The sequence below is a fragment of the Drosophila serrata genome, unplaced genomic scaffold (assembly GCF_035046125.1).
Source record: "Drosophila serrata isolate PLE 108 unplaced genomic scaffold, ASM3504612v1 contig_382, whole genome shotgun sequence".
Classification (NCBI taxonomy): domain Eukaryota; kingdom Metazoa; phylum Arthropoda; class Insecta; order Diptera; family Drosophilidae; genus Drosophila; species Drosophila serrata.
Window position 1 is genome coordinate 1,197,830 of NW_028257280.1, and position 16,413 is coordinate 1,214,242.

The 16,413-nt window shown below is 38.1% G+C and overlaps 1 protein-coding gene across 1 annotated transcript; it reads right to left on the reverse strand.

Moving 5' to 3' along the window:
• Positions 1–4,525: 4,525 nt before the first annotated feature.
• On the reverse strand, positions 4,526–14,252 carry Dr (muscle segmentation homeobox protein Drop). The gene is made up of 2 exons (XM_020955714.2): positions 12,580–14,252; positions 4,526–5,543 (listed from the first exon to the last, which is right to left on the reverse strand). The coding sequence occupies exons 1-2, from the start codon at positions 13,748–13,750 to the stop codon at positions 5,206–5,208; spliced, it is 1,509 nt and encodes a 502-aa protein (XP_020811373.2). The 5' UTR covers positions 13,751–14,252; the 3' UTR covers positions 4,526–5,205.
• Between the last annotated feature and the right edge of the window lie 2,161 nt (positions 14,253–16,413).

A 16,413-nucleotide genomic window follows, 5' to 3' on the forward strand; every position in this document is an offset into this window, starting at 1 on the left:
GCCACCTTTTTAATAAAATTAATTAATTTATGATGCATAATCTGAGTAGGCTTGCAAAGATTTTTATAAGATATAAATATTGCTAATGGTTTCATATTTCTGCATGTTTTTTGATGATCAGGTTTTGACCCCATTATATGAAATATGATGCATAAATAAGGGCAACAGGCTTATTAAAATAACTGTAGTTGGTATAATATTTTTTTATTTAAAAGAAGGAATTCAATAGATTCAATTATAGTTTTAATCACAAAAAATATTGTCCCTTATTGAACATTTTTAGGGTATTTTAATTTTATTCAGGAGCTTAAAAAGCAGTAAAGGAATCATTTCCGACCCTATAAATCATATATATTCTTGATCAGCAAGAATAACTAAGTTGATCTAGCTATCTTCCACAAAAATTTAATTTTTTCAAAATTTTCAATATTTTATAAGGGTTAAAAATTGGAAAATGAATGTTTAAAAACTGATAAAAATTTTATTTTCTTAAAATATTAAATTAACTATGCAGATTTATTAATCTAATAAAAACTAGCATAGGACTGCTTTCAGAATCAAAATTAATGCTTATTTGACTTAGTTATGGGGTTTTTAAGATTTGATTTGCAGAAAAAATTTCATATAAAAATATCGATATAAATTGACTCAAAGAATGGTATTATAATTTCAGTCAAAACCTTCAAAAATATTAAAGATGTAATTTTCGACCCTATAAATCATATATATTCTTAATCAGCATGAAGTGCCGAATCGATCTAGCTATGTCCGATAAAAATATATTTGTTTTTAAATTTTCACATTTTTATAAGGGGTAAAATTTTAAATTTGAACTTTGAAAAAATTGATAAAAATTTTAATTTTTTAAATTTTAAATTGAGGATGCAGAATTATTAATCTAATAACAACTAGCATAGGACAGCTTTCCAAATTAAAATTATTGAATTGTTCACATAGTTATGAGACTTTTAAACTTTGGAAGCTGCAAGGATATACTTGATTATATGTAAAATAATAATTTTAGAATTATATATTTATGAATTTCAACTAAGTTCTACTATTTTTTTCTCAGTGCTGATGCCGTCTCAGCCTTTTTTGTCTCTGTTTCGGTTTCTGTTTCAGGCCTCTCGCTGCCTTGCCAAATGATTTGATTACGTTTTGATTAACGCATTGCACTTTCCGGCGCGGCGCGTTTTGCATGGAGCGCCACCTGCGGCTACCTGAAGGCGTAGCCGGGCCTAATTAATAAGCGGACGAGGGGCCGCAGTCGGCAGTCACTCGGATCCCCTAATCCCCCCGGATCCCCACCGATCCCCATCGATTCCCACTCATGGATCCACCTTTTCTGGGACTCTGGGCGTCACCCGTTGGCGTCAGCGTAGGCAGGCATTGTAATTATATACGCGTAATTAATTGCGGCGACAATCGATTTGACATCCGAGATAAAAACGGGACGGCTGCCGTGGAGAATTTGCCGAGAGCAAACGCATTTATCAATATTTGATGAATAATAATAAATGCATAATTAATTTCATTATTTTATTGCTATCCAATAAAACAAGGCACGATTGCACTTTAATTGTTAACAAATTATATTCAAATTGTATGGGTAGTTAGTAAATTGCGACAAGTGGATACCCTAGAAAAGCTTAAGAGATCTCAATGAAAAATTTAAATAATATAAAAAAATATACTGTTAAATCAGGCATATACATACATATATCTATCTAAATTTATAGATACAGTCGAATCCCGATAATTCGTACCCCGCTAAATCGAAAATCGCGATAATTCGTAAAAAATTCTGTCCCCTTGAAAAAAACTCGTTAATTCGTAAAAATTCCATACATTTTGGTCCCCTCGTTAATTCGTAGTATTTGGCGCAACGCAAAGAATATTGAACCTCTTATAAATTGTAATTTTGTTTCGAAACCTCTTATAAATCGTAATGCGATGCGAAATATTTTGTAGTTAAAGCGACGTTAGATTTTGCAGGCTTCAAAACGGAGAAGAAATTTTATAGAATTTACAAACCAGAGCATTAATTCCTCAACTTAAACATTATTTTTCGACTCATGATGTGCCAAATAGTGTGTTTGACAACCTAATAGGTTTAGAAAACGCAATGGAAAAAATATAAGAAAAAAACACGAAGCAATAAAAAATTACCAATTATTTGAAATCTTGAATTTTCATTTTTAATAATTTAATGTTTCTGCTTAATTTTGTTTGTTAATTTTTTGTTTAATTTTCCTTTAATTTGAAAAACGTACAAACGAATATACATATTTATTATGTTTGTTTAATTTTAATAAAGCTAAATACATATGTAAACATGATGTGAAATGTAAAAACCCCGTTTATTCGACTCTTTCATTTTTGAGCCCCTTTAAATAGAAATCTCGATAAATCGAATTTACGTCTAATTCGTAAAAAAAGTGATCCCCTTGCCATTTCGAATTATCGGGACTCGACTGTATAATGAAAATAATTTATTCTATACATAATTAATTAAAATAATGTATACTATATTATGTTCATATTTGAATATCAAGATGAAAAATATGAAAAGATATATCATTATCATATTCACATTATTGAAAATTTCCATAAAATAAAATACTAAATTTCGAAAAATATCGTATTTTAAGGCAAAATACCATATTATCGAAAGATAAAAGGCGATTAATTTTCTCCTTATTTGAAAAGAAAAAAAGATATGGATATATGGATATAGTTTCGATAAATCGATACTTTTTGCCATTCCCTAGATTTAATCAATTGGTAAAAGATCAACAAGGGTTAAGTGCGACAATTAAATACTGTCACTTAGGGGAATTAATTACACTTTAATGGCCTTCAAAAGGAACTTAAGAAGGTAAATATACACCTGACACACATACTTAAAGAAGCATTTTAAATTCCTCAAGTCCAAATGTTTGCACAATTATAGACCCTTCAATTTAAATGTTATTTAAATTAAGTATTTAAACATTTCGCTCATAATAGTTAGGAAAAACACCTATGACCACATAACATTATAGGAAAAACTACCTATTAAACACATATAAATATATGTTTGTAATTCCCCCACACTTGCACTCAGAACGCAAAGTCCTCGAAATGTTTCAAAATCTTATCAGTGGCGTTCAAGCTGGCAAATAATAATATTTTAATTTATTTATTGAGCACAGACGCACAGCACAACCAACAAACACACACCGGTTTGCTGTCTGTAAATAAATCAAAATAGCTAAATTATTTGACGCTTTGCGCGCTGTAGCTACTGTGGCTTTTCATTCCGACGGCGTGTTATTCCATTTGTAATTAAATTAATTGGGTTTTAATTCAACGCGATAAGGGAGACAGCAAAAACCACAGGCGGTATTGACGCTCGTCCAGCTGTCAACAACAAATAACAAACAGAAGTAAAAAAAAACGTATATGTATATTTATAAATGTATTCGTTATTGAACCCAGCCTGACACTCGACAAATCGCGCAGGAATAAAAATTATAATGCAAACAATTTGATAATCACTCAATTGTAATCTTAATTTGCCTAACCTCCACTTAAATCCATATAACATGTATATATTTTTAAATATATATTGATATGTAAAGGAGAGCGAGTTGCGAGAGAATGCGTATACGCCATGTGGGCCAGCCACAGATTGCCTGATTAATTAAATATTAATTGCCACTTGATAAGAATAAAACTCAATCCAACACGATCACTTCAAGAAATCAATAATGAAAACGCTTCACGAGAATTGTGAAATGTCCGTGACAATCGTCTGAACTCATTATTATAGTATATGGGTGTAATTACGGTTGGAATTTTCAAATTTCACGCTTTTAGGGAATATTGTATAAGCGCCTCCGTTTCGTAACGTGCTAATTTTTTCACTAACAACCTATTGGTTAATTTTTTCCTACATCAATTCGCTGCGGTCTCATTCCCGATTTGTTCCCAATATAAATTACAACATATGGCCGTCGATCTTACGCAATCATTCAGTTGAAAAATAACACCTCTAATCAGGGGAAACAAAAATATTTTTTTCCTCAGAATTTTAATCGCAAGCGCAATAAGACGACACTACTTTGTAAATAGTAAATACATTCTCAGTCTTTGTATTTGCCATTTTAATTATTGAATTGTTGTTCAAATTCAAGGAATTTTTGAAGGTATTCCACTTAAACCTTTTTAAATATATTCCAAGTAAATGAAAAGGGAATAATATATATTTTTATGAATATATATAATTTTTTAAGTGCAATAGAATTTTTGAACTTCTAAAGCACCTTTTTTAAGTATAATTGTAATAAAAAATCATACAATATACTTCATTATGAATCACAATCAGTGATTCATAAATCTTCTCCCAGTTAGTTAGTAAAAATATTTCAGTTGGAAATATTTCCACATTAAAATAAACACACTTTTACACTTTTTTTGTATAATTATATATTTTTTCTCAAATGATCCTTTTAATGATTCGTCTCAGCACTTTCTGCTCTTGTTTTTGTATTATGTTTTGTTATTATTTTACGATTTAATGATTAAACAACTACAGAGGATTAACGCTATATGGTATTTATATTATTATTATTATGCATTTATGAACTATATGTATAGGGTCTGTGGTATTATCGTAGAGTACTTTTAACGGTATAGCTGTAGCTTTAGATTTAGTTTAGTTTAGATGCTTAGAAGTATCTTTTTTCGCTAGACTGACTTACAATGCAAATTACACAATACACAATCGAAATGTATGAATTTAGTTAATGTTCTTAATGGGTTGTTTTCACGCTGACTTGTTGACTTGTTGAGTGTTGTGGTGCGAAAATAAATTATTGTTATTAATCAAAATCGAAAACGAAACAAACAATGTTGATAGAGTTCTCTTTTTCATTTCTATGTACAATTAGGAAACATATCTTTCTCTCGGCATTCTATATATATATACAGAGTTCGATCGTGGCTAATCGGGGTGCTTAATCGGGTCGGGATATATATGTATATCTTATAGTATTTACAGGGCGTGCATTTGAAACAACATTTGGAAGTATCGTAACATAAAATGCGCTAACATCACAGCAAAATTTTGGGGGTTTCCGCATCAGCATCGGCTTTTTGGTTACCAGGATTGGGGGGACTATGGCTCCGTTGGCGTCTCTGTTGGGCCAACTGGGCCGCCACTTATCCCAGGTGCATCAGGCTCGGATGGAAGTACCCGGCCATGGCCCACTGGGCGCCCTGCGCCCCCCGTCCCAGCAGCGCCATCTTGTGCTTCTCGATCTCCGCCTCCTGCAGCCGCTTGGCCTTGGCCCGCCGGTTCTGGAACCAGATCTTCACCTGCGTCTCGGTCAGCCGGAGCGACGAGGAGAACTCCGCCCGCTCGGCAATGCTCAGGTACTGCTTCTCCCGGAACTTCTTCTCCAGCGAGAGCAGCTGCTGGGTGGTGAACGGTGTGCGGGGCTTCCTATTCGGTTTGTGTTTTCGCAGGTTGCACTTGATCCTTGGCGGTTCATTGGCATCTGGAAAGGAAAATCAAGTTGATAAGTTGCATGTTTTTTTTAAGATTTTTAATTGGAAATTGTATATGGAACGTTGTTCTTTTGTTTTGCCGGATTTCTATCTCTAAAACGAACAATAAACTTTCCTTCTCGACTATATTTTTAAAAACCCAAAGAACTCATTCAACCTCTTTGAAGATATTCCAATTTAGCTAAGGATTAAGTCTCTTGAAAATTGTTATTACTGTATTTGCCAGCGAAACAAAAGCCCTGTTGAATGTTGAATGAAATGGGCTGTCAACTGCCGCCTGTCCTTGGCCTTGTCAATTTGGCTAAAAGCGGCAGCGGCACCGGCAACAATATACGGTAATTACTCCTTTAAGTGGCCAATAAATTTGCTGTCTAAACTATTTGTCAGACAAAGCAGCAGCAGTAGCGACGGGAAATGCATTCCCCGATGTGGATGTGGATGTGGATGTGGTTGTGGCTGTGGATCCCCAAACCGAATCCCCTCGTGCCATATCTCAGTTCGATTCTTTCTGCACAGCAAAACAATTTTAATTTGGGCATTTTGTTTTGGCAAACAAAGGCGGCAGAGAGGCAGAAACGAAAAAAAGCAGCAAAAAATGCAGAAAAGAAACGTCGTGCAGGCCTTATAAAGACGCCGGAGGAGCAGCAGCTGTTGCAAGTTGCAAGTTGCATGCCTCTGGAGTGGAGTGTTGTTAATGAAAGTAATGAGCTTGCCACAAACCACAGAGATGCAAATGGCATTTTAAAGATGCAGTCTGTCCGGGTCAGATCTTTCTCTCTCTCAAGAGATCCCCAATCCCCAAAGGCACGCGTAATTTATTGGGCATTTTGTTTTGCAGTCAAAGGAGCCGGAGGAACTTGGGTGCAGTGGCATCAAAATAAAGACAAATGCAAATGATATGCAACGATTTAATTTTACGCATAATTGCGCAAATTGAAATTGCCGAGTGACAAACGTTGGCCAAGTTTTCTACATGCCATTTGTAAATTGCTTTTTATGCTCTGCATTTTGCCCAAATGATGCATTAAACAATAATAATAATAATGAACAAAGGAAGAACGCAAGAACTCTAGCATTCAATTTAAAATAAAACATATACAAAGAACTAATAATTATCAAAAATTTACAGGCTTCATTATATGTTTCTCCTGATTTTCTGTCGACTAAAACTCGATGTGTTTCACACACATTTTGATGGCACATTACGATACTCTCTTCGATAAACAAATAAATGTCGAGGAACCCGCCATAAGGCCATAAAAATGCAACTCGCGATGGAATCAAAACTAATAACCAACTCCAATCTCGGCTGACCGGGGCTCATTAAGTAATTAGTGTGACATGCCAGAGTTATGTTAATGCGACGACCGGCTTATCGTTCCGATACGTATGTATATATGCATGAATATAATTTCACTTATTTGTGGGTCTGGTCGTAAAGCCAACTAACAAGGTGAAACGAAATGTGAACACTCCCGATAAAGCCACCAGTCTGGAATCCAGATTTCTTAAATATAATGAAGATGCAGTCTCACAGTTATATATATATATTTTGGGTGTGCATTCTGTGTGTGTTTTGTTTGGTATTTTGTTGTCGCTCTTGTCTTGTATTGACCATAAATTAGTTGCCAAATTAGCATATAAACGAGGCCCTTTTTTCGCTTTTGTCACAGCTCTTTTTTATGAGGTTTTCTTTTACAATAATATTTATATTCTCTGCTTGGGTTTAATATTTATATGCAATGGTAAGGTGGCTTTGTAATAATATTTATACCCAAATGCGATCATTATTTTGATTATTATCCATTGGCTTTTCGAGTTAACTAAATATTTGTATTATGTTTCTTGATTCGTTGCTTCTCGCTGGCGTTTTCTTTACATTTATTTCAAAATTAATTGCTCATTTGTCGCTAAATTGTTGGAATGGGGTTTCCATTGCAAAGTGAGCTGGATTTTCCGGCTCCCCTCGCGTGTGCCCCGCCCCCAATGGAAATGCCTTTGGCTTTGGTTGCGAAAAACCTGCAACACAAGAGACGAGAGAGAGACACGGGGGCGAGAAACCAGAGTGCGAGACTTGTTTTCCCCTTTTTGCTCTTTTATAGGCATTGTTGCTGCTGTGCTTTTATGCACAGAGAATTGTTTTTAAAGTTTAGACATAAACTATTATATTATATTAATAAACTATTATTTTTTTAACTGGTGTATTTAGTAATCAAACTAGGAAAATTGTGAAGGATCAAACTTTGAAATCGTTAAATAAATATTTTTAAAGAGTTCATCGCGATATATTCAAGTAAAAGTATTTTCCAATCCATTGCCTAGTTATTTTTTTATAATAAAATCATTAATTTAAAATTGATTTAGTACCAATATTTAATTACAGTGTGCTGCTACGTCGCCATTGCCAGTGCAAATACATGCCACAAACGCCAATTGTGACATTTAGCCTATGTTTGTAATGGATTTTCAATTAATTTGAGTTCTCCGGTGTATTGTAGACCCGCGACATCGTATAAGAGCAACATCGCCAGCAAAATGAGACAGGCCAACAGGCAATTGTGAAATTTACGCGTATCGCCTCGGATCGGATCGGTTTGCAACAAAAACAAAAAGAAAGACAAAAAAAACCAAATCTCTGTATATAGACGAGCGGTGACAACGCTCGATTGATTTGCGGTGCAAATTGCTGGCAATTAATTCTTCATTAAAGCGTTTTCGCATAGCACTTGACTTGGCTCTACCTTTTTTCTCTTCGATTTTCTTACATTTTCTTTGGTGAAAACCGTTTGGCGTTGAGCAACGTTGCAGAAGTGGAGGAACCTGCAGGCCAAATGGGCAGATGGCTAATGCAATTACACGCTTACGGTCAAAACGGCAATCGCTTGGGGGCCGCATATATATATCCATCTTATATACATATATGTGCCTTAAGACATGAACCGATTTCATAATGAGGGATTTTAATTAGCTCCAAATAGGAGGAGGCAGCTCTAAATGAATGATTAGGCCAGCGGAGATCGAGTGAGTGAGTGGTCCTGGCCGAAAGGGAATTACCCCGGGAATTGCCAATGCAATCTATAGATGAGTGGCCCTAACACCGGTTAAACGAGTCAATTAATTAGCCAGAAGCGTGTTAATAATAACCAGTTGCCTTAGATCTCTGCAAATGCAGGTGGAGAAAAAGGGGGGATATTCCTTAAAATATATAATTTCAGAAGTCATTTAAATAAAAAAGAATCCATAAAAGAAGAAAGCTTCTTTCTAATATAATATTTACTGGTTTTTAATTTAGGAAAATGGTAATTTAAGTCAATGATAATAAGATATTGATTGATGTTGTGTTTTAGGATTATTATTATCCATAGAAAATCTACACAAATTGATCTCTTCATTTAAAACTCCTTTTAAATTCTGATTTAATAGTCTGATATATATTTCTCAGTGCATTTTGACCACTGCCCACCTGTCCAACTCCTTGGAAAATCTTGTCACATTGCGTGCCTGCTCGCCAGTATCTATTTAGTGAGTGTTTTGCAATGAAGTTCGCTGCCTCTGGGCAAGATAAGGCCTTTCCTCCGATATATATACACACATACTCGAAGATACCCACCAGTTCCCGTGGGTTGGGCTCTGGTCTCTGGTGTCTTATGACAGGTTCCAAATGCCATTTAATTACTCAGCTGTGGCAGCTTCATAGCGCAACAGCACTATTAGCGAGGCAGCAGCATTCACAAACAGCTCAAATTAGTTGAACTACCAATTGTCTACAAATATTTGGCAAAATGTTAACCAACTTTAACACACACTCGGGGAAAGAGGTGTATGTAGACAGGTTCGTTGAGAGAGGTTCGTTGTGGATCTGTAACCCATGGCGGGAGGCCGGATCCACCTTCGCCACCTTGTCTGGGGCTTTGGTAATTTAATGCAAATAAATTTTATTTACCAAAAACATACATCAAAATGTCTGCACCGCCGACGGGCTTAACCCCTTGCTGCACGTTAGATGGCGTGCAGAATGCAAATATTATTTTAGCTTTCGAAGGAGAGCCTTGCAAATGGTGTTAAAACGCATGCAAAAACCCCCGGCTTAACCCTCAGCAGCCGCCGCCTGCTGTCAACATTTAAATTGCTGCCGTTGGCCTGTTTTGAAAATTGCGTGTTTTGGGGTGGGCGTAGCTGACATGCCACGCCCCAACGTTTTGGCCAGGTTTACTCCCCTCTCTTTCTCTCTCTCTCCCTCTCTAACCAATTTCAGAGCAAGTTAACGAATGGTGTGTGTGTGTGTGTGTTTATGCAATGACTCCCAAGTTGTTGCTCGTTTGTTCAGCTTGAAAATTAATTTCTATAATGGCTGCCAAGAATTGCAGCTGCAATGCGTGGTGGCTTCCAAGAGAGGCAAAAGGGGGAAGGAGGGTTCAAAGAAGCTTAAATACTTGGTAAAAAGTGTGGAAAATATGTGGAAAATGGGAAAAACAACAGAGGGAAAAAAGGGTTAAAGGGGGTGGCGTACGTACGTGACTTGACTGCGCTTGCAATTAGTTAAATTATGAAGGCACAAAAGCAAAATTCCCATTTTGCAACACGAAAATGCTAATCAAATTGCCAGGAAAAAAAAAACATCAAGGAAAATGGAAAAGGAAAAATGAGAAGGGAATTTTTTAAAATTGCAATTAGGTAATATCGGGTATATTACTTGTAGATTGAGTATATTTATAGAAATAATTTAGGGTGAATTTCTAGCTGACATTTTATATTATATTTAATATATAATAAATTCAGTAATATTTCCAAACTAAATCTCAACTCTCTACCTTTTATAGATCCAGAGATATATGCATAAATTCTCTTGAGCGGACAAACTGACGGACAAGGGTAGATTGTAGATAACTAACATTTAATTTCAATTTAATATATAATAACTTTAGGAACATTTCCAAACTAAATCTCAACTCTATACCTTTTATAGATCCAGAGATATATCCATAAATTCTCTTGAGCGGACAAACTAACGGACAAGAGTACATAAATGGTAGCTTCATTTTTTATAAATCCAAAGAAATATATAAACTTGCTTTTAAAAATTACCTTAAAGGCCACACCACACACCCTACATCCTACACACAGGCAGAGCGCGCGTGTGTTCCCAAAGCCTAATCGGAGGTAGTTTAATTTAATAGGCCATGAAGGAGACGCCGACAAACGGTAGCTGCGCATCCGACAGATACTCAGATACTCGACCTGTATCTGCAGTTGGCAAGGCACTAAGTACCTAACACTTGACATAATGCCGCAAGAAGATAGCGGCAGGTCAACAGATACAGAGAGAGCTCCGAGAGGGGATCTCATCGTCGGTTCACAAAAGACAGCAACCTGCAACCTGCTGGGCTAATGAGACACGCTGAATATCGGAGGACAGGAGAAGCCGAAAAGAAAAACAGCTGCCAAACGAAAATGAAGTTGTTCCCCGGGCATTTTATACACATGCATCAGTTGACAGCCAAATGACAAAATAAGCGGCAAATGTTTGGAATACTTTATTTATCTCCCGGCCTCTCGTTTATAGAATTTGGACAAAAGATAGCTCAAGTGGTTTGAAGTCGTCGATGGGGGGAAATTGATGGGCCCACCCTTCGAGATTGATTTATTTTCCTATTTAATGTCCATTTGATATTTAGGAATGAAATTCATTTCCCATTTTCACCCAATTCAATCCACAAGACGACGCCCTTCCATGGCTTGTTTTTGTGCAAAACTAAACTGACAGCTCTATATATATAAAACAATGACTGCAAAAAACAAACACAAAAACCATAGAGAAGTATTGTTCGAAGAAACTGAATATATAAAAAGCAAATTTACAAATTTACACTTTTTTGTGGCCATTTTCGAAGAGTGTTGCGGAAATGCAAGGTTCACATGTCAGTTGCCCGGCATCAAAGTGTGACTTGGCCAGGGTTTTTCCCCCTGGATTTTCCCCTCACACACTGTTTTTTTGGAGGCTCCAGAAAATGCAGGCAAAGTGTGAACTGTGCATAGAGATAGAGATCGGTTGTAGTTTAACCCGCCGCCAGACTCGCTTCAATTAGTCTGGTCAGTCAGTTAGACAATCCGTTTTAGGGGTTTTTATATGCGTTTATTATTAGATTTTTGGGGACGGACACAAGGGGGCTGGCACAGACCGGAAAGCGCCGAAAAATGAATGAATAATCTCGCATCAGACGGTGGGCCAATTGAGGCAAATCAGAACCGACGCGACTCTCATCATCATCATCATCATATATAGTAATGGGTCCCCCGGCAATCAGGCATATTTCATTGTTTTATTTAAGGCCCTCCCTCCTCCTCTCCACAAATAATAATAATTGCCACGCACTTTGACTACAAAAACTGCAGTCACGACAATGATGATGATGATGATGGTGATGGTGACTCCGGCTATGAGGTGGCCATGATGGAGCACCCGCAGCCACACACCATCGATGATGCCAATTAAGCCGACGAGGGGCGGCCAAGTTAATTGAATTAAAATGCGACACAAAATGGTGTAGATAAACTTGCCAGAGAGAAACAACGGGGAAACAATGGCTAAATAAATTGTTTTTAAATATGTAGATATATATATCTTTATAGATTATACGAATTTTGATCTCTGGTAAACATTTCTATATCTATCAATGGTCAAGGAACAATATATCAAAGGAAAGAAGTTCATAAAGAAAAGGTGTAAGGGGAAAGTAAAATATAAAATAATTATTTTCTTGAACTCTTAGATTAAAATTTAAAGGTTTTTTAAATCATTATTTGAAGTATATAATATTAGGTTCTATATATCTTTTCACCTCTTTTTGTCACTCCTAAAAAACTCCCTGAATACCTTTGAACTTTCCTTAAGCTAAGCACTTGTCTCCGATAAGGTTTATCATTTCCTTCCAACAAAAAACAAACAAATATATATTCTAAATAGATGTAAAAACCCGGCAAAACAAGCTCTTCAACTCAAAAAAAGGAATATAAAACGACACTTACCTCCTCCAAATCCTTGTCCCGGAAACAGACCCGGCGGTCCGAAGGGCGGCATTTGCCTGGCACCTGGCCATGGCACACCGGCTCCCATTCCCGTCCAGGCCACCGCCGCCGCTGCCAAGGCGCTGAACGGCGTGGGGCGGATGGGCACATGACCGGAGGCCAGAGCCGCCGGCGACAGGATCGCCGAGGACATGTGCGCACCCGAAGGATTGCCGACGCTGTGCGGGGATTCCATGGATTTGCCGCCGCCACTGCTGTCGAGGCCGTCGGGTGTGGAACGCGGCGAATCATCGGCATTCATGTCCTCGATATCGATGTCCTCCTCCTCGTCGTGATCGGGATCGGCGTCATGCTCCTGCAAGAGCTCCTCGTCGTACTCCAGATCCGAGTCCGTGTGACTGCCCAGCGGCGAGTGGCGCTCGTTCTTCGCGGGCAGGCAAGGTGTGATTCCCGTTCCAGAGCCTGGAGCGGAACCCGGCGCCACTGGCGTTGAGCTGGGCGTGCTGCTGGTGGAGGCTGGCGGGGAATTGACCCTCGCATCCGCCGCCTGCTGCTGCTGCTGCTGTCTCAGCTGAGCGGCCATGGCCTGGTGATGGACATGTGCCGCCGCCTGGAGCAGATGAGCATGATGTGCCACGGCGGCGGGATGGAAGGTGGTGGTGGTCACTCCAGGCACTCCAGCGGGAACAGAAGCCACAGCCGGCGGCGGGGGCGTGCTGCTGGCCTGGGAGATGGGCGATGTGGCCGCCGAGCTGGAGAGATTCGTGGGCGCTTCTCCAACAGCATTTGGTGGCGTTCTCGGTCTCGTGTCCGCCAGGAGCGAGGCCACACTGAAGTTGCTCAGTCGGGAGGTGGTCTTGTGCAGGTGATGTGCCGGCGGATGCACTGCAGCCAGCTGGAGAGCCGCTTGCTGCTGCTGCTGTTGCTGCTGCTGCTGCTGCTGATGCTGATGATGCTGCTGGAGCAGGTGCTGTTGGTGGGCCAAAAGCAGGGCCGACGGCGAGGTGGGACTGCTCAGCGGATGCAGGCTGGGACTTAGGCTGGCCATGGTGTTGGAGCTGCTGATGGTGGTGGAACTGCTCCCGTTGCCGCTGGAGAGGCTGATACTGCTCGGCGGCACCGTGGGGCTGGTCATCGTCTGGCGCAGGCCGGTCACTGTCATGCTTAACATAAAGCCTTCTGAAGAATTGGGATGTGTTTTTAGAGTCTTTCTCTGATGGGTTTTCCAAAATCTCTGCTGCGTCTCAGAGTTCTCTTTTCATTCTAGAATCTTGCGAAGAATTTGTTTGTATAACTTTTATAAGTATTTAATCTTCAGTCAGACATGCTTTCCGAATTTTGTTTAAAGATTTGGAAGTTGTGTGTTTATCGTATAGTTCACTTGCGTAGAATTTGTGATTTTTGTAGAATTGAAAATGTTTCAAAATTGTTCACTTTAATTTACATTTATCCCGAATGAATTTGAACTTGAGCTCTCTCCGTCTGCCTTTTGATTATAATTCTTATTTTGTTGTATTTTGTTAATTAAATGCGCTGCTGCTCGTCACACGCGCTAATTACACACACACTCGCGCACACGCGGCGCTGTTGCTGCTGCACAGTTAGTTTCTGCGGAGAATTGAATTCAGCGGGAGAGCGAGCGTCCTCTTGAGATCACGTCTGTTCTGCGACTGAAATATGGGAATAGTGCCGTTGAGCACCGCTTCCAAGCGCCGTCACAGATACGCACAACACACACACACGCACACACACGCGACACACAGAGAGACACAGCAGTGGTGGTGGCTTCGAGAAACCGGCTCTGCTCTCTCGCTCTCTCTTATCGGTCGCCCCACAGAGTCGACACCATTTTTATTGGCTCGCATATAGCCTTCTCGCTCGTGGTTACTTTTTTCGCTTGCGTTTTCTCCACTTTTCTGCTTTGCGCCGCCTTCTTTTCTCGCTCGCTTTATTTCCTGTGTGGTGAGTACGAGGAACAGGGATGGGACTAGTCGCGGACTATAGTGGTCCCGCTCGCACGCCTAATTATTATTGAATAATTCAATCTTCAAAGCGTTTTTCCACTTTGTTCTTGCTTTTTTTTTGGCGAGCTGCTGCGCGTATTAGCATTTTATAACAAGCAGCGACGGCGGCGGCAAACGCTTGTCCATTTCCACTTGGGTTTCCCTCTATGGTTTTCCTCGCTCCTGCCATCTCTTTCCCGCCGCCTTCAATGACTTCATTTGACGTCTGCAAGTCTGTGATTTTAGCAGATATATATCGCTATATATAGGGGTATTAGTCGCCCGAAAAGAGACCCGAATTTAATTGGTACTCGGTGGCGTATGAGCAATGTCGTCAGCGAAGAAAAAAAAAATAATAATAAAAACAATATAATAAATAATAAGCCCATCATTAAGCGAGCAGCATTATCGCAAAGCTGCAATCTCGGTCAGGAAATTATGTTCTTTTTTTGCAGCAGTCCTCGTCTGCTTTGTCGTCCTTTTGGTTGCCTTTTATGTGTGTCCTTTGGGCGAGCACCTCGGCAGATAAGCCATAAAAATAAGCATCCGTACGCATAAATCGGAGGTTTTTTCGGTCCAGAAAAGTCACAAAAATTCAGGGAAATCAATCAGACACACAGAGAGAAAATGTAGTTCATTTATCCTTGATATATAAATCTTAGAAGCGTTTCTGATGATGTTTGAGCCTGAGACTAACGATTTTTCAATCCAAAATTCGTTGCACTTCATAAAATAAAATTTCACAGTTCACACAACACATTAAAAGCAACTATGTTGCTTCGATATCATGTTCGATACCGATAACATGATTGATAATTTTATTATTTCACTTTCACCAAAACCGATAACAAGACTTTCGCGGTTATGAATGAAGTTATATTTAACAAAACTTAATATACAAAATTTTACTTTAATAAACAATCTTAATAAATATATAAATTTATAAGAAAATACGTTATTTTTAACTATGCGCATGCTTTAATAAATTTAAAATATTCCGGGATTGTATTTTGAATGTTGCTATCCCAAAAAAAATAACTTTATAATGGTCTCCTTGCCAAATAAATTGCATTTAATAAAGGATTTCCATTATGCCATCACCATTCCACTCTGTTTATAATTTTACTCTACAAATTAAACTCATTTTAAGGATTATTATGCGAAATTGTTGGCTCGAAAACTTTTCACCAGCAGCAGGAGCAGCCATTGTTTTGCCGGCTCCTTTGTTTTCCGCTGGAGGAAAATGGGTTTTTCGCTTGGGGTTTTGAGTGGGCGGAGTTTTCCTCGGGTGGAAATCAGGGAAGGGATTTTAATGGCAATTGCCAGTGGGAGGCGAATAAAGAGCTCAATTAGAACAGTTGACGAATGACTGTCGGCTGTCTGGTTGTTTTAATTAGTTGCCAGCGTTTATTATATAAAGGGTTAATTGGGGTTTCATTTATAAGAAAGTAATATATACTTAATTAATAATTTAATTTATAATTTATGATGTAAAAATGATTTATATAAAGGAAATATCAGCTTACCATATCGTTTTGACTGAAATAAATAAAAAAATATACAATAGATTAGTATACTTTATCATTATATATATATTATAATATATATCTAATATCTATAGATATTATTCATATATATTTCATGATATATACTAATAACAATTAAACATATTTTCATGTATCCTAAGATTACATTATTAGCAATAGATTTTATATTTTATTAAACTATTAAAATACACTTTTCTTTATTCAATTTCAAGATATATGCCAAAATTTTGATCACTTTCTATCAATAATAAATTATCTAAATATATTCCTTCATGTCCTGTACA

Excerpts from the sequence above, each read along its gene's own strand:
- Dr (XM_020955714.2), bottom strand. The coding sequence starts at position 13,750 with ATGTTAAGCATGACAGTGACCGGCCTGCGCCAGACGATGACCAGCCCC. Across the intron at positions 5,544-12,579 it reads GGGACAAGGATTTGGAGGAG|ATGCCAATGAACCGCCAAGG; the intron begins GTAAGTGTCGTT and ends TTTCCTTTCCAG.